Source organism: Lepisma saccharinum, chromosome 23 (assembly GCF_977018435.1).
Source record: "Lepisma saccharinum chromosome 23, izLepSacc3.1, whole genome shotgun sequence".
NCBI classification, from domain to species: Eukaryota; Metazoa; Arthropoda; class Insecta; order Zygentoma; family Lepismatidae; genus Lepisma; species Lepisma saccharinum.
In genome coordinates, this window is record NC_139251.1 from 22,535,219 (window position 1) to 22,559,090 (window position 23,872).

Sequence of the window (23,872 nt, forward strand, 5' to 3'; positions counted from 1 at the left end):
GAACGTACGAGAAGAATGGGAAGCAAACACAAAGGAATGCAAGGTCAAATCAACCAGAAGGAAGTTTTCTTGCAAGTGAGATACCAGTGAGAATTTGACCTTTGGAGCGACATTTCTCTACCTACAAGCAAAGTTCAAATGACTCGCATATTTGTGCGAGGGCTCTCTTTTTGTACCAAAAAGAATGGACGCAACTGTGAGAAATTACAGGTATGTGGATTATGCAGTGAATAACCATACAACGTGTAAGATAACAGTGACGTGTTCAAGGGAAGCGTTTCTACGTATATGGTGGTGCTATGATCAAGAATCTGCAGCGTGGCAAGCATTGTACATTTTTGACAAAACAGTACGCCCTTATCAGAATAGATCTGCAATTGTTGTGCGAATTATTCAAATTATTAGAAACGCGTATTTGAAGAATAACAGCATTAATCCTTTTGCTGTAATATGTATAGTCTTGAACAATTCTGGTCCCATTTTATTTCTCTTTCTTGTTTTTGTATCACTTAACATTGAAAATATTCTTTCAGTTTCCGCATTAGAATATGGCAATGTTAGCACTATTTTCGCGAGAGTGGAAATGTTTTAAAAAAATAACTTGCCTTGAAAGTTCTTGGTAACCTATAACATGTTCCAAAATGCTGATGGAGATTTGTTAGTTAGTTCTTTTTTCTCCTCGTATCCAGATAAACTAATCAATTTATTCCAAACCGAGCACGAAGAAAGTGCAACTGACTGGCGAGTAAGATTTGCACCTTTGCACAATAAAATGTTATTTTCCAAGATTTAAAAAAGTCCCTACATTCTCCCTTATTTGGTAAAATCTGTCCCTACGCAGGTGAAATATAGTGAAAAGTTCCTATGTGTAGGGACATGTCCCTACGGTTGGCATCACTGCCGACAGGTGTTGCATTCGTTCAGTATGAAGCGCCCTCTCACGGCTGACAACACCCTTGACCCCCAATAAGCTGCCGGCGCTTGCGCGACAACTGAGGATAAAGTAGCGATGTCTAATCTAAGATTAGATGTCAGAAATAAGGTGCCAGAAATATTTGTATTTGGGAGGACACCTTTTCCAGCATCCTTACGACAAGGTACGTGCTTATTTGAATTGTAATTGTAATTATAATTGTGAAAAGTGGAAACATTACAAAACAAGTGGTTTCTGTTACGGACTTCCTGTAAGTCAATTTGCCTGGACCTGTTGCATGAAGGGGCCGCTCAGCGGCAGATGCTCTGACGGTAAATAACAACATTTATTTTGCAAGGCAAATATACGAGTCCTAGAGTGGTTGATTTGTCCTGTACAGCAATATGTTGATATTAGAAATTATTTGCAATTTGCTAATGATCCTTGATAGAGGATAGAAGTGGCCGTACTACCCTACGTCCAAATACTTCTGAAACCAAAGACTATTTATACCATAACTTAGACGAGGAGTTTATCCGCAGCCTCTTCCTATTTATACTCCGACTAACTACCCACGTTTATGCTATAGGTTGTACTTAATTGAAAATAGATTCTGTTATTTATTATCATGATTCCAGTCATTCGATAATTTTGATAGCAGTGTTACATTAGTTACTTATTTTTACTTTAGTCTGATTGATTAAATTGCTTTACTTTACTTCGCTTCTTGTGCCACTTTTGGCTAATTTGCAAAGATGAGGATGAGTATTGGTATGATGAAATTGATGAATGGACACTCGCAAACATCCATGCCTAGGCCAGGATTCGTAGTGCGATGTGCTAACCACTGCCACGGGGGCCGGCACTTTAGTCTTTGAGAAAAACATAACCATGTGAGTGGCATATCAATTCAAATGTGATATATAAGGCATAGTTTAACCTCCAATTATTGCTCCTTCTTCCATTGTTTCATTATTTAAATCTGCACAGGTGGTAAAACTGTCCCACACATTCTCTCTCTCCGTAGGTAAACTATGCTTTATACGGATCATTTTTCTCATTAAATGTTACTGCTGCAGACATGGAATATTAATGAAATGAGTTCTTACAAGTGTGCGGGTTGTTGTGTAAGTCATCAAAAATATTTCTGTTACTGACTGCTTTTTCAACAATAATTGTAATTTATCATATGTATCGAAATTAACTATAACGTGTTGTGCAAAATGGGAATAAGATAAAAATGTAACATTTATCAATTTTATCTTCTTAGCAGTTAAACGGAATGATAGTTGGTAGGGAGGAGGGGGGGGGAGATATTTGCTTGAACCTTAGGAATACTGGCAGATGCTTCTTTGGTGTAAATATAAAATAGGTGGAGCGATGCTTTTCGAAAGTTTCCCTGTTGAGAATGTTGTCCCTGAAGAGACAGTGGAAATTTTGTCACCTTGTAATCAAAGGGCCCCAGGTTCGATACCTGACGGAGGCACATAGTCCTTCAGGTCCAGTCTCAATTAGCCTATCTGTGCATAAAGTGGACTCATAACAAAAACTAGGAAATACTCCAAGTTGGGAAGATGGAATCATCCTGCTCCTCCTCCTCACATTGCTGATAATCATTCATCATTCTTCCTCCTTCTCACAATTAGCCAAAAGTGGCAGAAAGTGACTCTAGATAAGAGAATAATTTTTAAAAAACAAAAAAACATTCATGTACTTGTACGTACATTTTACAATATCATAAAACATTGAGGAAATTGACGTGAAAACCCGAGTGTTCTAAACGTATTGTAATTTTAAAATTTGTGAACAAATATTATGACGGAAATAATTGTAATTCCACAAACTCTATTGTTCATGTAACAATAATTTATTTCTGGTGAGGTCCTATACACTGGCAATGATCAATGCTGTTAACTTACGGAGTCATTGATTGCTAGCACTATTGCTTTGTCAGTGTAGTGGAAAATGGATCGCTTGTTTTTGCACTGCAAGTTGTGTTTTACATAGTAGTTATTGATATTTTGCTGTCTCTTACTCCATGGATATCCACCGGATTTGTTCTGAGACTGGCGCAAACGAGGCATTTTTTTCCAGTGGTGAAGCAAACGGGGCATATTTCTCCCAAAATAGCGATGCAGCTCAAAAAACATAGCTTTTAGCCGGAATAAATTCATATAAATCAGTTAGTTATCTGGATAATAGAATTATTCAGATACTTATGAAATAAATTACGCAGATATCTATAAATGCGATATCAAGATATTTATAATTTAGATTATCTGTATTTCCATGTAATAGACTTTGTCTTTATGAACCTTCTGCAAAAGTAAGCATTATTGTAGATATTTTTTACGCTGTTGCCACATTTAAAATTTACCTCAAACTGTTTAGAAAAATGTAGCTGTAGCGAAATTTTCGCTACAACTACAGGAATTTTGTAGCTTCGCTACAGATACAAATTTTGTAGCTAGCTACAGTAGCGCACTACTTCTGACCACTGATTTTGTGGCATATTTTCTCACATAGATTGATCACAATAGAAAAATAAAAGAATGAATATGAATAGATTGATGGAAAAGCAAGAAACCATCCTTTAATCAGCTAGTTTCTAAATGCTAGAAACAATACTAATAGATATGTATAGATAGATGTATTAGTGTCCAATTTTCCACGAAATGATAGTTGCATACATTTTCACTTTTCAAAATATCAGGACCTCATGGATGTAGTTTGCAGATTTCCTAACCTATTTCTACCTCCTTTATTTTTTCCAATAACGCTTATATCTTGTTTTTGTTTTTATGTATTGTGAGAAGTGCCCCAACTAAATGTTTTGGTCCATATGAAATTTACAGTACTGTTTACTTTGTAAGATCACATATTACCATAATAAACACAATGTGAAAATCATTAGCTAACAGAAGAAAAAAAAAACAGACTGAGAAAGAGTATTTTGGAATGAAAAATGCAGCATATTTTTCAACAGAAAGAAACAATTGAAGATAATCAATTCCTTATACATAAAAGGTTCGGAATAAAAAAAAAAGTGTTATGGCAATAAATACAAATTTACATGGAACACAAAAGTACAAAAGTAACATTACTCTATTCTGAAAATTGCAAGAACAAGAAGAAATTTCAAACAGAAAAACAATGTTATTAGAGAAGAAAGTAACAAATTACAGCCAGAAGATGACATGACATTGCTTATGATTAAACATCATAAACAATAAAAAAGAACATCCCTAAGGAGAAAGTAATATAGTAATCAGGGTTCGCCAAGGTGAAAAAAAAAAACATTTTAAAACCCAGTGGGTTTTTCATTAACTTTGGTATTAAAATGATTTCTGAAATAAAGGAACGTCATAGAGGTGTATACTAATGAAGATTGCATTTTAGATTATTAGAATGCGATCACGACCGTCATTATAACTTGAGATTAATTTTGCTACCTAAAATGCACAACACTTGTAATTTTGAAATGATGTAGAACGAAATATCCGAGCTCAGTACACCAATACAAACATTTAATCTTTATTAAGAAATTACATAGGCCTACATTAAGCTGTAGATTCTGCAGGTACATTAGACAAAAGATTCCAATACGTATGTTGAACAGCAAAGTATTTATGTTTGCTCAATATTGAATACATCCGTTACTGCATTCTGTATACCAAATAGCATAGAATTACATGATTGCTACATTATTACAATAACATAACTATTACGTTCTGCGTAACAGCGTATTTCTTGAAAAAAAAATCTACTATCGGGGAATACTATGTATACTATCTATGCTATAGCTATTTTATTACGCTTCTGACTGAAGATAATAGTACACACAAAAGTCGTAAAGTATCTTATATTGTAATGTATCCATTATTGAAACAACATCTGCTAATAGCAATTCAAACATACAAACTTGCTATCTACAGGGGCACAGAGGTAACCAGGAAATCGTAAGAGGATAAAGGATAAAAAATAAACATTACTATGGTTTAGCAGTTTGTTATGTTCTGCTAGTTGTTGTGCCGGGTGGCGAAGTGCAGTGGGTAGGTTGAAAGGCAATTACAAATGTGAATTATATTACATGTATTCACATTTTATTTATAAAAGCTCGATAAAACCCCCAAAAAAACAATTAAACCCAGCTGGGTCCAGGTGGGTTGGTTTTTTTTTAAAAAAACTTTTTTTTTCAAACCCTGATAGTAATGGAGAAGGGCATTAAATATTCAACTTACCTGTTGAGTTATTGAACAATGACCATTTTTTCAAGTACGATATATTTGTATATGCATACATCCTATAAGGGGGCAGGGAGGGAGGTCCATTTTGTGGTAAGAAACCACAGAGCATCCCAAGAATGAGACGTTAATAGTAGTTATATAAGTATTCCGTGGCATTTCCTGGTTAAAAATATAGGGGGCCCTTCTCTTCCATGGAAAGAAGTGTGATTAGCCACACTGTGGATATGTTGCGGAATTGAATATTTCCTGAACTGAATGAAGGTTTTATTATCCACATTTCCCAGTAAAATGAGACATCCCCTCCTTGGCATTTGTATATAGCATTTTGTCCAGCTTTCCATTCACTTTGCAGAGCCTGCACGATGACATCGTCGCCTTGTAATCAAGGGGTCCTGGGTTTGATAACCGGTGGAGGCACATAGTGGTTGATTTCCACTTTGAACTGTAGGTCCAGTCCTGATTAGCCTCACTATGCATAAAGTGGACTCAATAAAAACTAAACTTCATTCATTTTGAAATGAATTTTCCAAGTTTTCTAGGTACTTTTAAGCAACCTTCCATACCTGTCTATAATGAATCAATTTATTAGTAAATACATGTCATATCTTGGCCTCTGCATGTTGAAAAAACAAATCATGGTTTGGTGCAGTAAACACAGTTCAAATATTGTACGTACATAAAGTTGTTTTTCCGCAATGCTATTTTGGCACATTGTCTGATTTAATTCTCCAAGGACCACTGCTTTCATCAACACAGCTAGTCTAGCCTAGATGACACAACCTGTGGTAATAAAGGCAGTGGTCCTTCGAAAAACAGCAACACACTTTACCTACACAAGGATCAAGTTTATTCAACACCAGACACTTAAAAAATACACGACAAAGAGAGTATTTTTCTAGGAAATATTCCCCAAAAAGAAACCAGTTGGGAGGAAAAGGTGAAATGTGTTTTCAGTTTCCAGTCTGTGAAGGAAAAAAAAATCCTTGAATATCCACTGACTTTTGCAGGATATCCAGTGAGTGGAAACACTGTTTATTCCTGCATCTTCAAGCTAATCATAACTACAAGGATGAACAATGATTAAATGAGGGGATACTCACACAGGAACCTTTGGGGAGAAGATTGTGAGGGCTATCGAGACAGCTGGGATGTTTCCTCAATGAAGTGATCCCTTGCTGCCAGTGAAGCTCGCAATTTGGTTCTAAACAGTTGACCGCTAGGTAACTGCCAAAAGTATGTTTTAAGTCCACTTTATGCTCAGGTAGGCTAATCAGGACTAAGTGGAATCCAAACCACTGTGCAATGTGACTCTACCAGTACACCTTGATTATAAGGAGACAGCATTAGCCCTATGCCATCAGAGAGGCTATAACCTTAGGTCAATGCATCTTACACCCTGGATCAGATCAGGAATCTCAATGGAGCTGCTGTGGAGCTGTTAGTAACAACAGACAAGATACGACAAGTTGGGGAAGAATTATACTATCTTGACACTGTTCATGTGATACTTGATGTAACACACAGCACTTACATCACATGTATCAATTGCCATATGATAAATCATCACAACTTGTTGTGGAAACTCTCATACAAAAATAGTAACAGCCATGTTTTGGCTTTGTGTGTCCCCTTATATGTTTATATTTGTTGTCTTGCTGCATATATTTTTCTTTATCAGTTGTGAAATTGAGACAAATGATGCATCAATTACACACTTGCTGGCAACAAACCAGAAAAGATAAATAGATTGGATTGATTTGGTGTTTTAAGTCCACTTTATGCACAGTAAGGCTAATCGGAACTGGACCTATAGTTTAAAGTGGGATACGAACCACTATGTGCCTCCACCGGGTATCGAACCCGGGACCCCTTGATTACAAGGCTAGGATGCTACCACTGTGCCATCGGGGAGGCCCCAAAAGATAAATAGAAAAATTTATAAAAAACTAGTTGCAAGGAAGCAATTATGATGTACAAGTTACAACTTATTGAGATGTAGGAAAAGTAATGTGACAAAAATGCACAAAAAAGTTTTCTGGAAGCAAATCAAGTCGTATGATGGCATTCTTGTAAGTTTGTTCAATGCTTCTTTTCTTTCCTGAGGTACATATGATGTTTTGCATATTCCTAAACTAATAAAATAATAAAAAATACCAACTTAGACCATTTTTTAAAAACTTTTAAATGTAGTTGCGTAGTGTATTAAAGCCTGAAAGAAAACTGATCTCCAAGTGAAACAACTAGAAAATAAGTCTGTCATAGCCACACTGTCGTACACTTTAAAAATATGCAACTGAAATGAGGCGAGTCATTCTGAATAACCCTGCACTTCTGCTACCCAACCTATAGAAAATATGAACCAATACTTTCCCCACTAAACTCTACAAGGAATCCCCTACTACTTCTCTACATTTCTTGTTGCATTTTTGGAAAACTATTCATGTGCAGGATGTAACAGTCCTGTATAACTAATTGCCTCAAACCAGAATGAAACTTACCATGTGTGTGAAGCCTCATCGAGCTGCTGGTGATGTCTGTTGTGATGGTGAAGTATGGAAGCCATAAATCTTCAATCTGAATGTCCCCGAAAGTTTCCCTGATCGTCTGGTTGAAACCTTTTCCCGTAAACCAAGAAGTGGCGGGGTAAGTAATATCTAATATTTGCCTCCACCACTGAGTCATTTTCTGTAAAATTCACAAATAAATTCAGTACTGTATGCTCAAGTTCAAGTACTTAGGCGTAATACCAACAAATGAAAATTATATTAAAAAGGAAACAAAAAGCAGGCTTAATTCAGGAAATACATGTTACTTTTCTCTTTATAAACTTTTCTTCTCGTATAATATCTAAGAAACTAAAAGTTAAAATATACAAAACAGTAATTTTGTCTGTAGTATTATATGCATGCGAAGAAGCTGGATGGCTCATTGACCTTCTTGTGCAAAAAGGCTGCATATAGATTTACTTTTTAAAAAGGTAGTTGAGATTATATGTTTACAAAACAAAAGTAGAAAATTTTTTTACTAAGTTATAAGATATTTAGAGATATACCAGATAGGTAAAATTATCGTTAATTTTAGAGTACCCCCAACCCACCACTGGCTTAGCAAAACATATCAATCCTAACAACCACCAAATCAAGGAAGTTTCCACCCAACACCCAGCACACACCCCAAACAATCAAGGAAATACACAGCACTGATCATTGGACAATCCTGCCACATTTGGCTCCCACTACTTGACAAGTACAACCAAGCGGTGGCAAATGACACAGCAGACCAACAGCAGCATACCTAGTACCCAGAGTATAACAGCTCAGACCGCAATTCAACCAAGCAGATAACTATGAGTTCCGACATGGATGGTGATAGTGGTCACAGAAATGAATCAAACAAAATAAACAGGTTGAGACGACACTCCGGTGGTGAAGTAGACCCCCAAACCCACAGGAATTACGAGGGATGCAAAGCCAAACACAAACCTTCCCAAAAACTAATCAAACTTGAACTTTCCTCACAAAATGGTTTCTCGCACGTCTCCCTCGTTAGTCTGAGGAGCGTGGACTGGAGGGTTACAGTCTTTAGGAAGCCCAATAAGTAAACTTCTAATTAACTGAAAAGAAATTCCCCTTGAAGCAATAAAATATTTCTTTTACATTGACTTATTCAAACTAGAAAATTCGTAGACCAAATAGTTCTAGAACACCCTGTTCATCTCAACACGTAATTGGAAGGAGCGAGCAACCTTCCTCCCACTACCCCCTATGAGAATACCTAAGATTTGAACTGAGAAAATTCCCAGAACTAGTTAAATTACCAATTTTACCCCATTGCCCCTTTAAGATTATGCAAACAGTGAGACATTCATGAATATTCACAAATGGCTATTAATTCCCAGAATGCGCATGAGAATCCCCCCCGTTGCAAGAGAATTCACAAATTAGTACACAGGTAACAATAACGATGTACACTATGGTGATGAATAGGTTGAAATATGTAAATTATGTACACAGGTGTACAGACAATTATAATTTATTATAAACCCCAATAAGTGAAAACTCTCCTGGAGAATGAAAATGAAAATTTACACAAAGCAAGAAATAATATGTGTCGATACATTGAAATGTATTCAAGTTATTCTGCACTTGAGTGTATGATGTGCTATTAAATGTCACCTGACATTTTTTATTCCAAAGGTTTTCTACTCAGACTCAAATAAGATTTAAGATTTAAGATATAAGATTTAAAGCACATCATACACAAATAAGATTTGAGTCTGAGTAGAAAACCTTTGGAATAAAAAATGTCAGGTGACATTTAATAGCACATCATACACTCAAGTGCAGAATAACTTGAATACATTTCAATGTATCGACACATATTATTTCTTGCTTTGTGTAAATTTTCATTTTCATTCATAAATAAGATTTAAATAAAAAGTAGGCTTAATTCAGGAAATGCATGTTACTTCTCTCTTCATAAACTTTTGTCTTCTCGTTTAATATCTAAGAAACTAAAAGTTAAAATATACAAAACAGTAATTTTGCCTGTAGTATTATATGGATGTGAAACTTGGTCCCTTACATTGAAAGAGGAACATAAATTGAGAGTATTTGAAAATAAGATCCTTAGGAAAATCTTTGGACCTAAAAGGGATGAGGAGACAGGTGAGTGGAGAAGGTTACATAATTTAGAACTACATAATTTGTATTCATGTCCAGATATTATTAGAATAATTAAATCAAGAAGACTTAGGAGGGCAGGCCATGTGGCACGAATGGGAGAGGAAAGAGGAGTTTACAGGATTCTTGTTGGGAAACCTGATGGTAAGAGACCTGTAGGATATATATAGAACTTGCTCAAGATAGGGAAAGATGGAAGGCCTGTGTTGCTGCAGCCATGAACCTTCGGGTTTAAGGCGGCTAGGGAGTTAGTTAGTTAGTCAAATAAGATTTATGACATGAAATTTATGCAAACACAATTACTCTTCCTATTGAATATTTATGACTTGCCGGTGCACCGCATCAACTTTATTAACAAATTTACTGTCATACTAATTAAATTACATTACCTCTAAACAGTCTTGCATTGTAGTGTACCAATGTGTAAACTTATCAAATCGGTCAAACACAACTTGTGCAGCACCTACAAAGCTATTTACAAATATATTGATACATGAAGCATTGTATCTAGCATTCATTACACGTAGGAAGATAATACAACGCAATATTTATATGTAATAAACTGATTTGCATTACATGCAAAAATGAACGACCTTGTTAGATTTCCAATCTACAATAGCAAGAAATCGAGACATCAATTTTATATGCATGACTCAGGTTGCAAAATTCAGTGTGCTGAGGAAACCACACCTCCTGACACCATCTGATTACATATACAACTTTCACCTCAAAATTTCTAATTATTTCTTCTTAAAAACTAACTCGGATTTATCTTGTTCCTTATACTTGGTTACTCATACTTATAACAGTTGAAAGTCAACTTAACTAGATTTTATCATGAAAAATCCTTATTTTGGTCTTATGCATGTTTTATCTGCATTGTTTTATATATCGGCTCCAGCCAAAATGCACCAAAGTTCACGTGAAAATCTGAACTACGCTACTATAGTCAGATTGTAACTTACTGTGACATTCTCGAGATAGATTCAGATGACCTTCCAAATGTGGATCCAGGTGTCGGTGTAAAAATAGGGGAATATTTACTTCCCTTGAAAGTTGTCTAGCATGGCGGCCGGTATCCTTTGCCCACCTTTATATCCCCGGAACTTGGCAAATAGGACCTTCCTCAAGGAAACACCGCTGCCGATACCTTCCCGCGATGGTACCCGCCTGGTAGAAACACTTTCGTTTGCCGGACAATGATAAAAAGCCACAAAACCTCTCAAAAACTAGAGGCTACACTCCGCCTTCAACATCAGGTGTCTATTGTTCTCTCTGCAATCATTTCCTTTGCAATTCGCTGCAGCAACAGCTGTTCCGGCTACGCGAGACACCTAGTGATGAACTTTTGAAACACTGTGACCCTTAAGTACGTAACCTGTGCACTGAGGACATCTGTTGAAAATCAGGCAAACGAAATGGACTTACACTTTGTGAATCACTTACAACAACAAAAAAAATAGCATAATCAACACGAATATTTCTATCATTATAATTTTGTTTTCTTTACAATTGACATTATGGCGAACTATCGTCATAAGGTATGAGGATACTTTAGTATGTCTTGTGTGTATATTACAAGTGTAAGTCAATATAGAAGTCACAAAATGGAATAGAAAGCAAAGTTGAAATAGTTACCTGATGAGAAGTGGTTTATTTTTCAACGTAATCTCCATGAACATTTAGGCACTTGTCCCAGCATTTCACGAGTCCCTCAAAGCCAGCAGCGAAGAAGGTTTGTGGTTGGTGTCACAGCCAGCTGGTAACCTCCCGATGGACCTCCTCCATATCCTGGAAACTGTGACCACCCAGGTGATTCTTCAGTGGGCCGAAGAGATGAAAGTTGGATGGTGCGAAACCCGGACTGTATGCTGGATGTTCCAGTGGTTGTCAACCTCGGGACCGTATGTTAGCCACTGTGGTATTGGCACTGTGTGGACGAGCGTTGTCATCCAACAGAAGAACTCCATCTCTCAAAGCACCTGGATGTTTCCTGCGAATGGCTGACTGTAACTTCGTCACAGTTTTGCAATACGTGGCTGCAGTGACAGTGTGACCCTGGGGCAGAAATTCCACGAGTAGGATGTCTTTACTGTCCCAAAACACGGTGACCATCACCTTCCGTGCTGACTGGGTGACCTTCAACTTCCTACACACCTGCCATCTTACCCACTTGGCACTCGAACGACTTACGGCTGCATGAGAACGTGACTACTCGCATCGTATACAATACAGAGTGGTGCTGCCACCTACACAGACACTTGCAGAAAGGATCAATGCAACGACTGATATTCATAAAACAATTTCACATTGCAGCATTTCGAAGATATTTCATTTTGCGACTTATATATTGACTTCCCCTTGTAATATCTTACCGCAAATAAAGTCCCGTAACAAACAGGTAAAACTTCTTATGAACACAAATTGTAACTAGCAAATAAGAAACTATACAAGAAAGTCTATCCTTATGCAGGGTGGGGTAGAAAAACCTGATGATTTCTAAAATGATACAACCACAGTAAATGAAAAGAGTTTGTCTTTATTTATGTGCTAGCCTTACAGCCATATACATGCTATTATTATTGGAAAAAAATTATTAACACCAACATGAAGTGTGGAAAATAACATCTTACAAATGGCATTCATTTTGGTGCACACACTGCTGGAGTCAGTCGCTGAAAATTCTGGGGGGGGGAAAAACTGCCGATTGTTGTTTTGTTATTGCGTCACATGGTGGGGATTCCATTCCTCACTAGCTGCCATTTCAGTCATCATGGAGCCATGGAATGCAACGCACCATGCCTTCATTGTTGAAACGTTGAAATGGGGACCATTTGCAAGATGTTCTTTTCTGCACTTCATGTTGTAAATAATATATTTTTTTCCCAATAATAATGGCATGCATATCACTGCAAGACTAGCACATGAATAAAGACAAACTCTTTTTTATTTACTGTCTTGTATCATTTTAAAAATCATCAGGTTTTCTGCCTCATCCTGTACACATGACATTGTTGTAGAAAAAGAAACTGCCAATTTAGAAATTTATTTTAGGAAACAAAGCACTCTTGTTATATTTATAACAATACCAGAATAGATCTGTAATGCAGTTACAAAATAATCAAATGTTCCCTGATTACGTGACATTTGTGGAAGAATAATATACAAAAAGTTTATCACATATTTCCTTTGAACATATCAGCAACCACTCACCTGGGACCATTCACGAGCCTTCTGTGTCATTGTAGTGATGTTTTTCTCCATGCACCATAAACCGCCCATTAAAGACCCAATGCTAACACCACCAACCATGTCAATGGGAATTCCAGATTCCTACAAACAACAACAATCACTCAATTTACAATAAAAATGGACTGTTTACTTAAAATTTATTTTTAGAAACATTAAATGACTGCCTCATTTTAAACATACAGTACAAATACCTAAATTTAACAGTACACAGTTATCAGAACTAAATTATTTAATAATTACTACTATTTTGAAGTAGCTATGCAAATATTCTCATGATGTTGGGTCAGTACTGAAATTTTGGGGTCCCACTGGAAACCCCTCTCAATGTAGCCAAGAGAGAGTGCTAAACATTTTATTATTTGTGAATCTACTACTACAGACATTAATATGTGTGAATTGTATGAATGGGACTCATTTATAAGTACTCTATTGGTATTGGCCAATACAGGCATATCAGTGTATCGGTAAAATTACCAATAATTTTAAGGATTCGATATCTGCATAAATATCTTATAATTTAGTGCAATACTCTGCCATATTGTTATAATTTTGGCGGGTACAAAAATATAATCTCCATGCCCTATTTTCTTTCAAAAAAGTAAATATCTAAATACCCAGCTTCTCTTGCATTGCGATCATCTGGTAAGGAGGTCAATGAACCATTGAGATTCTTCAAGGACCATTTGGAATTTTACATCAGATCAGTAGCATATTGGCTATTGGTATTGGTAAATTTTACATCGGTACTTAATGATATCAGCCAAAATTTTATATTGGTCCATCCCTACAGAAATTGTGACACACCCCCATTGTTACCCCTCAACAACACATGTACAATCCCATTGAAAAGCACTTCAACAAATTCTAATCTGTACACATACACAATGCAAATCTCCAAAAACAAAAACATCTAGAAACATATTTTGTGAGAAATATTTAAATTCTCTAATATAATTAAAGGTCTACTGATAATAGTATGTAAATTAATATTGTACTGTTATTATTACAATCATTACATGATTACGTAAAAAATACATTATAAGAATACAGATATAACAGCACGTATTCATTAACTAGCTAGTATGTAGTTAAGATCACCAAATTTGTATAAATACACCCCGGCAAGGAAATTAATGTCAAAAAGATAAAGAATTGAATATTTATTGAACAATAAAAAGGAAGTTAGATCCAGTTGATGAAGTAAAGTTCCTGATTAATATTTTATGTTCATTTATAATTGGGAAAAGAGACTCGGTAGTATATAAATATGGAGAAACTAGTACTCACTTTATTCGCGAAACTGTTTTTTTTTTTCTATTTTGTTCCATTAATTTCAGTGGCCACTGCCACCATCCTCATTGGAACTCGCAGTACTCGTAGACACCAAAATCAAGGAAATGCATACCATAATGCATTTCCCGCACGAGCTGAACATCGATAGTGGTCAGGCACACCACTTGGATTCCCCTACTACAACAGTTAACACCGGCAAATAGCAGCAGACGACATGGGCGCAGACGTACAGTTAACAACAGTGCACCTAGCGGTGGCTGGAGAACTACGAACAAAAGATGCACACCAAGCAACAGTACAGAGACTTCCAATGAGGATGGTGGCAGTGGCCACTGAAATTAATAGAACGAAAAAGAAAAAAACAGTTTCGCGGATAAAGTGAGTACTAGTTTCTCCATATTTAATATTTTATGATTATTATTATTAAAAGTAATAGTGTGCATAATCTTGTTTGGTACTGTCATTCAAAGCCATGTGATCCTAATCTAATTGTTGCCTTCTAATAGTAGGTTTGGCAGAAATAAATAGCTCTTAATTATACAATTCTTCTCACAAAAAGTTTGGAGTTACTTTAGACAATAGGTGATAGACCTTGCCCCAAAACGACAGAGCTCACCTGGATTGCTTTGATCATCCCGACGTGAGCAGCTCCTCTTGCACCTCCTCCACCGAGGACAAGACCGACGGATGTCCCTGTCAGCCAACGAGCCAAACGGGAGAAATCAGAGTGGACATTTGGTTCAGATAAGAGGACTTTATTGTACAATTCATTCTGAAAACAGAAATACAGAAACTATAAAATCAACCCTAATGCACAGGTGGATGTAATATATACTGATTTTTCCAAAGCCTTTGACACTGTCGATCATGATGAACTACTAAGTAAATTGGGCACCTTCAACTTTTCCCTTCCCCTCAGGAAACTTATGGCGTCACACTTAATGAATAGAAAACAATATATTTCGTATAAAGGCCTCACATCCAGCGAATTTCTATTGTCGTTTTCACGTTCAGAAGACACAATGGGCTCTTATGGGCAATGCTTTTCTTATGGGAAATACGAGCGCGCTGTTGTGAAATTTCTGGATTTACAAATTTAGCTTAAGTAAAATCGGTACATGCAGATTTGCAGGAAATTTTGTAGAGAATACGATGGTGAACACAAAAAACTGGCAACTTGCTTACATAATTTTAGATAAATTAAAAACGCAAATTTTCTGTGAAAACACAATTTTTACATTGTTTTCATTCCTAACGTTGAAACATGTCGTAAAATTGAAGCATTCATTATTAAAAAAAATGACACTGTTTTTTAATTGTCATAGGTGACGGTGGTACTCAGAATTTATCAATACTTTAAAGTATATTTGCATTAAAAAATTTTCAAATAAAGTATGTGGAGATTTTTTATATTCGTGCAGTAGAAAATGTCGTCGCTGGCCATTTTTTGTTCTGTAATTCCAAGTAAAAACTTCCAGCGACAAAGTTGTGGAGAAAATAATGAAATTATTTTTTATAACCACTCAAAGGTTCCCAGAAATATTACTTCCATGCATTTGGAGTTTCTTTTTAACCCGAACCGCGCGCGAAGTAAGGAGATGTTGTCTGGCCATCTGGAGCTGACTCACCGCAGTATTCCGGCTAATCACCACCAAGTTTTCGAGTTGTTATTTTATTTCCATTCAGTAAAAATATGATCTTCATGCAGTTTGTTATAATAGAATTGAAATTACTTAAATTTAATAATTGACAATTATTTCCAATGCTGCTGTTGTGAGCAACATTAGTGCTGTCGCAAATACACGTTGTTTTTGTTTACATTACTGTCGACATTAATACTGAAATGAAGATCACCTTTCAGTTTCCAACATACACATAAATGCATAGACACCATATTAACCTTTGAAAGGCTTTCCAACACGTGACAAAATATGGGGCTTCAAGATAGAAATATGACATGCCTTGCTTGAGTCATTCACGTCTTATCAGTTCACGTGGGCCATAACTCATTTGTTTGTGTGGGTTGCAACTTGAATCTAACCCATGTGCCAGGTTCACCTTACTTGAGTGAGAGATCTGCTTTGGTCTGTTTAGACTTTTTCCCTCTCTCGAAAAAGTGTTTTCGGTTGTGTGAGCTCTCAGTGATTTTTACTTTTTTAAGTGATTTCTGAAGTGTCATATTCGTGCATTACACTCGCGTGTGTAGTGATCGCAATGGATCATAGTAAAAAGGGTAACTGTAACGTTCACAGTATAATATTAATATTAATAATTACATATAATTATCATTATATATACAAAATATGTAACACCTTCATTGTGAAGGAAGGTCATCATTTCCCAGCGACATGAGCCAGCGCTGTATTGGCAACACTGTGTGGTTTCTCCATAAGCGCCGTTGTGTCTTCTGAACGTGAAAACGACTTTAGTACGTTCCAGAGTACCTCAAGGGTCCAACATAGGACCTCTTCTATTTCATCTATTAATTAACGACTTACCAGAACATTGATTAATTATAGGAAACTTATTTGCAGATGACCTAAAATTCTTCCAAAGAATAAAAAGTATTGAAGACTGTGTTTGTCTACAACAAGACATAAATAGATTGAGTACGTGGTGCTTATGCAATGGTCTTTCTTTGAATGCAGCAAAATGCTATTCCGTTACTTATTCTAAACAAAGAACGGTCTTTAATTTTCAATATAAAATTAATGATATCAATCTTAAAAAATCTGAAACGGCTAAGGACCTAGGAATCTATTTTGACACTAAGCTAACCTTCACTCACCATATTAACAAAGTAATAAGCAATGCTTACACACTTATTGGGTTCATTATTAGAATGGGCAGAGGCGTTTGAAACACCCAAACCCTTAAGGTATTATATTACTCTACAGTATGCTCAAAACTTGAATTCGAGTCTATTATATGGAACACTGACAGTATAGTACAGACTACAAAAATAGAGCGAGTACAATCTAAAATCTTACGTTACATGAAGTACAAACTTGAAGGTATTTAACCGAGATTTGATTCGTACAATAACCTAATTGACGAGCTCCGAATACACAGGCTTGACGATCGAAGGACAGTCCACGACCTACTGCTGCTCTGGAAAATATTTAATGGGAAACTTCGCTCTCCTCTTTGGATCTCACAATTTAAATTACGCATTCCTAACAACAAATCGCGACCCATTCATCAAACATTTCTTGTGAATAGAGCACGAACAAACACTGTCAAAAAAATTTCCTATTTGGAGAATGAGTGTCCTCTACAATGCCTTAGAAAAGCATAACAAAAATATTATTTATTCTGTATGCCATATATGCAATTTAAAAACAATGTAATGAAAACACTTTCAAATAACGCTCGCTGAAGCATGTATGATAACCTGTAACATGAACTCTCTAACTGGGCATCAGCCTGTTGGGTTCATTTATGTAAATAAATACCGTATTTACGCATGTATAGTGCACATGCGTGTATAATGCACACCCTGGTTTTTGATGGGTAAAAGTTACAAAAAATTATATCTTGTATATAATGCACTGTACAATCAAGAAATGGTTTCCTTAGTTGTAGGTCGTAAAGCTGTTGCTATGCTGATCAAGAGAGAATAACATCATACCTATTCAATGAGTCACCTGTTGCTATGTGGACCAAGAGGAGAATATCTTCTGTAAACAATAACAAGTCTCCAACCCATGCCACCTCCCCCTTCTCCCTCCACTGTGTTTAGCATCCCAAAGCTTTCACTCTTTAACCACCTTATTTATTCTGTAATACGAGGGTGTACCCAAAAGAAACCGGAATTTTTTTAAAAAACCATGTATATTTTCTTTTTTTTTTACAACCTTATCACCTTGAAAGTACTCTCCATGACACTTAATACATTTGCCCAATCTGTGATTTTATTCTTGGAAACATTTTTAAAACTCATCTGTTGTGATGGCTGACAGCTCCTTCCTTGTTTTTTTCTTCACCTCTTCTACGTCGTCAAATCGCTGTCCCTTCATGTCCCTCTTCATTCGGGGAAACAAAAAAAAGTTGCACGGAGCGAGGTCAGGTGAGTAAGGGGCGTGGGGCAAGAGAATCATGCTGTTTCTTGCCAAAAACTTGCGCTCAGTACTCTTCTTTCATAGTACGGCAAGTTTCCACTCGACACTTTTTTTTGCTGGTCACTCAGATTCCAAGGCACAAATTTCGCAGCGACCCTTCACATTCCCAAATCTTCCGTTAAAATTCGATGAAACTGAACTGAAGATAGTCCAGATAATTTCCCCAGCTCTTCAATGGTCCATCGTCGGTCTTTGAGCACAAGTTCACGAATTTTATGGACATTTTCATCCGTTCTGGAAGTTGATGGACGTCCAGAACAGGGTTTGTCATCAATCGACATGTCACCTTTCTTGAAGCAAGAAAACCACTCGTACACTTGAGTTTTCCCCATAGCGCTGTCCTTGTAAGCTGTGTTCAACATCACAACCGTTTCTGTGGCATTTTTCCCGAGCAGAAAACAAAATTTCACAGCCGCACGCTGTTCTCTTACATCAGCCATCACAAAAAACGAGGTACGAGTGAAACTGCTTTTACGAAAAAAAAAAAAATCACCGTGGGTAGAGACAACCTTCCCCGGCGAAGCCACTGGGTGCACTGAACTCACAACGAGTTGGTCGATGCTTGCCTGGCAGGAAAAATTTGTACTACGGAAGCTCCACCCAGCGCAGCGTTATTCCGCTCTTTTTGGGGTACCCTCTCGTAGTAGAAAGAGATCAAAATTATGTTATGGATTTGCAGTGCTCAGGAACTTATTTTCTATCATTTCACGCCCAACAAATACTGCTGATATGCATCCCATGTGACGGAAGGTGCATGCTCGAATTCCACCAGAGTTGCACTGCTCTTCTTGGTGTCACAGAACATTACATTACAAAGTGAAAAATCATGTGAAATGGCCTTCAAACTTTTATACATGGTTTCGTTCATTCCTTCTTTACTTTTTCTAAACGAACTTCAAAATATATACTTTTCTGTGACTAATGTAACATTTATACAAGGCACATTCAGGATCTTCAAACTAGCAGTTAAGCAGCACAACGTTTCTTCCATTAAGGAATTTACACACTCCATATATAATTATTTGGCAAGTAACACATTTTAATTATTGTTTTCTTTTTCCTTGTTTTCTTTCATCAAAAGCACCATAGAAATCAGAACGTTCCTTCACTTTGTGATGAACTTATTTCAACCGCATTGCACATTAGTGTTGTTATCTTTAATGTAATACTGTTGCCATATTCAGAAACTGCATGATTTAAGCTTTACAACAATATATAACATGATAGGGTTCCGTAAACATGAAAAATCAATGCAAGTGTCCCAAAATCATGGAATGACCCTGTACGGTTTCATGTTGGCTGTCTGAATTAATACGTCCATAATACGCTCCACAGTTTTTGGGGACGAAAATTTTGAAAAAAAGTGCACATTACACATGAGTAAATACGGTAAATAAATAAATAAATGACTAACCTGGTAACATTTTGAACTAATACCATTGTTGATACTCTTATTGATTTCTTCTGATATTGATATTTGAAAACTGTAACAATCCAAAGTAAGTCAATATACAAGGGTTGGAGCACAAGTCATGGCAACTATTATTTTCTTGAGAATGCAGGACCAGCATGAAAATCCAAAATATACAAATGGAATGGGCGGTGTATGGTACTGTCGAATGTATAAACAACACAGATCATGTGTACCAGGATAGAGAAGCGACCAAATCTCCTTAAAGATAGCATCATGCCCCATGTGTTTACAAGTCAGAAAACGTACAAGGTTCAAAGGAACAAAACAGGTGCATACTACGGTAGGGCACTATTCCCACAGTTTTCACCAGCTCCCTGTAGCATTCTCTGGCATTTCAACCCTGAAGAATTGCTATTTTGATCAATAAATTCTGTTCACGTTGTGACATGGCAGTTGACTCAACAATGAATTACCACTGCACTCTGTACAACAACTGTTCACATACTATAGGTGCCATGTTTTTTGGGACATGTGAGCATATCGTGGTATCACTGTTTAACTTTGAGCCCTCGTATGTAAAAATTTCCATACACAGATTTTCTACTGCAACTATATCATAGCAATCTACCAGAGGTTTCTCTTTAAAATACTCATAATTTCAAATGATCTAATCATTCAATTACAAAACAATTTCCCTCCTCAAAGTTGTTGGAAAAATAATTATTAAATTCCAGTTCACTGGTATCGGCTCGGCCTTAATTAAGATTACATACATATGTCATGATACTTTCATCATCAAATGGTTTTTACATTGAAAAAAAAATCAAGGAAACAATATGGAAAATTGTCAGTCTCTAAAATATGAAATATTTTTGAAATACCCGCCAATCAGAAAGTAAGAAAGTAACTTACTATTCGGTATTGAGATCTTCTAGAAAACATTCGTTTTGGACACTGAATGTGGTGGTGAGAAGAAACCCAGCTGCGCATATTTAACCAAGCTACCGTGTTCTGCGGCCTCTCTCCACCTTCTCTATGAAGAAGAACCAATTCCTTTTGAGTCCTAATTGCTAACTTTTCAACCTCTTTCTCAATCTGAAAAAGAAACACACTCACTGTAGTTTAAACATAATCTTACATCATGCGCTAGTTTTTCTATTTCTTTTGCTATTTTACATAACTTTTTTTACCTCTTGGGTTAATTGTGATAATGAGGATGGATGATGCATTGATGAAATGATGATAAGACAAATCACAATGATGCATCAAACTAGGGTTTGAACTAGGTATGACCAAAAAAAACTAGAATCCACATTCCGGAAATATTGAAATCCAGATTCAGAAAATTTACTATCGGGATTTTGGAGGGAATCCATATTTTGGAGGTTATGGATCCAGGCATCCAAATTTTCGTTTCAGATTCAAGTAACAGACTTTCAGTTTCAGATCGAGATATTTTCAGAACCAGGTAACCTACATAAAAATATTTTTTGCCATTTCTATTCATAACACTTAAATGTGATAAAACAAATTTCTGTAGTGCAGTGAAAGTCCAAGGGAAATAGAGGAATGTGTCAAAAGTCACCATCACATTAGATTCTCTCTTAAATTGTAAAACAATAAACAATAAAAATATGTAGAGGGACAAGTACCTTTCCTACACAAGGACCTCTCTCTGCAAGAGCTACAATTAGGATGCAATCTGCCTGCCTCACACATCTCTGAGTCCAAGCAGAGAACATCATATCACATTGGTACAGAACTATCCTGTGCTGATCTTCCTGCTGAGCCAGCCACGAGGTCAACCGGTATTCATTGTTTGGATCCATAATGGAAGTTCCTAGTGTTTTACGGATGGTATCAGAAGTTAATCGTAATGTTGGACCTGGAATAAAAAGAAAGAAAATCAAGAACTTCTGAAAGTGACATAATGAACATGTAATCACACCCTATGTTCATTTTTCATGTTTTTGAAAGGCACGAGATACATTTTCCTAACATGTTGTCACAAAATGCAAAATAAAATTTTGGACTCGAAATTTAGAGTTGATTTACAGACACAACACTTTTTGAAGTCTGAATTATCTTGTGAGTTACGCAAATCATGGAAAATTTATTGATTCTGCTGTAAGTATTTGAGAAGCAAAAATTGACTTCTTTACACAGGAATAAACATAATACTCTTATAACTATATAAATGTGCAATTAGAAGGGAAAAGTTTATTTTGTATAATAAGTATAGTTCTTAAGTCACTGAAATAACATTTTACAAGGTTTGCCCATAAAAAACCAAACTTTTTTTTTAGGAAAGAAAACAAGTATTTACCTTGAAATGACTTCACCACCTGCAAAATAATAACCAGACGAGGCAATACATTTTGACCAGCGTTTGTACAGGTCTTGGAAACACTGTTGATAGTCATTGACAGTAAGTGTTCGCAAAATATGCCTAACATTTAATTTAATGGCCGCGACGTCATCAAATCTTTGCCCTTTCATAGCCATCTTAAGCTTGGTTGATTGATTGATTGATTTAGTTTATTTTACTTCGCATTTTGTGCCTCTTGGCTAATTTGCAAAGATGGGGATGAGTGATGAAATTATGAAATAATGGACATTAACAAACAACCAAGCCCAAGCGGTATTCGAACCCGGGACCCTTGGCATTGCAGCACGATGTGTTAACCACTTGGCCACAGGTGTCCGGCTTCTTAAACTTGGGAAAAAGGGAAAAATGAGCAGGTGATAAGTCTGGAGAATATGGAGGGTGATTGATAACTGTCATTAAATGCTTAGCAAGGTATTGTTGTACAGACAATGCGGTATGAGATCGAGCATTATCGTGTAACAGAAACCATTGGCCAGCGTGTAACAAAAACCATTGGCCAGAATCACAGAGGTCCTTCCTAACCTGCTTCATCCTGTTTCGGAGTCGACCAAGCACTTTCTTGTAATACCACTGATTGATTGTTTGGTTTTCACGGACAAATTCATGGTCTATCACCTATCACCAGTGTACGAAATTTCTCCACATTGTCGTCATTCATTGACGTTGAAGGGCGTCCTGATCTTGGTTCATCCTCGACACTTTCACATCCAGCTTTGAAACGATTGTACCAGTCATACACCTGGGTTCTTGATAATGCTGCATCACCATGCACTGCCCGTATCATCTGTAACGTTTCGGTAAACTATTTACCCAATTTGTAACTAAACTTTTGAAACGTTGTTCCATCTTGGTGCGTGCATTTTGTACGCCGCCTGCACACGACCTGCATCTGATGCATGCCTGCCCCGAATACAGACTGCCTGTAATAGGTTGAAATATGCACTGACGGGAAGTTCAGATATAGCTCTCTGCAGTGTTGCCAGAATACGGTGTCTTTTTATTTGGGTTGGTTCTTTTTTTTGACAGTTCGGTTCCTTTATGGGGGGACCTTGTATATAACACTTTTGATCTTGAAATGTGCCCAGTTTTTGTACCAAAATCTTGATCATTTATTCACCATAAATATGTGGCTCTATATATCAGAGATTGACTAAAGATATGAACGATGCAAGTAACTCTCTTACACCTTTTAGTGGGAAAAAAAATATATTATTCACTATATATTAATAATCAGCACACTGATTATTTTATAACAGTTAAAGTTTCTCATGGAGGAGGAAGAAAAGCACTGGTATTGAAACCAAAAACCACTTGTATCAATGCAAGTGTCATTCGTACTCCAGTGGGTATGATTATGCAAATGAGAAGTTTGTGAAACATTACCTGTTAATAATGCCGATGTACTGGTATTGGTTGGGATTTATTTACTCATGGTTATAAATGTCATTATACAATAATAAATATTATAAATTAATAAAAACAAATGTTATTCTAAATAAAAATAATAATAATAATAATAATAATTATATAAATGTGGAGACTTGATGCACCAAATGAGTGA

The 23,872-nt window shown here is 36.4% G+C and overlaps 1 protein-coding gene across 2 annotated transcripts in view; it reads right to left on the bottom strand.

Moving 5' to 3' along the window:
• The window catches only part of sws (patatin like phospholipase domain containing sws), an 82,168-nt gene that overhangs the window by 22,219 nt on the left and 36,077 nt on the right, over positions 1–23,872 (bottom strand). For both annotated transcript variants that reach the window (XM_083110052.1, XM_083110051.1), the window contains exons 17-21: positions 21,575–21,807; positions 20,835–21,017; positions 15,004–15,159; positions 13,056–13,175; positions 7,659–7,845 (exon numbers count right to left, since the gene is read on the bottom strand). In XM_083110052.1, the coding sequence (XP_082966178.1) occupies positions 7,659–7,845; positions 13,056–13,175; positions 15,004–15,159; positions 20,835–21,017; positions 21,575–21,807 (879 nt within the window). The remainder of the gene's footprint in view (positions 1–7,658; positions 7,846–13,055; positions 13,176–15,003; positions 15,160–20,834; positions 21,018–21,574; positions 21,808–23,872) is intronic.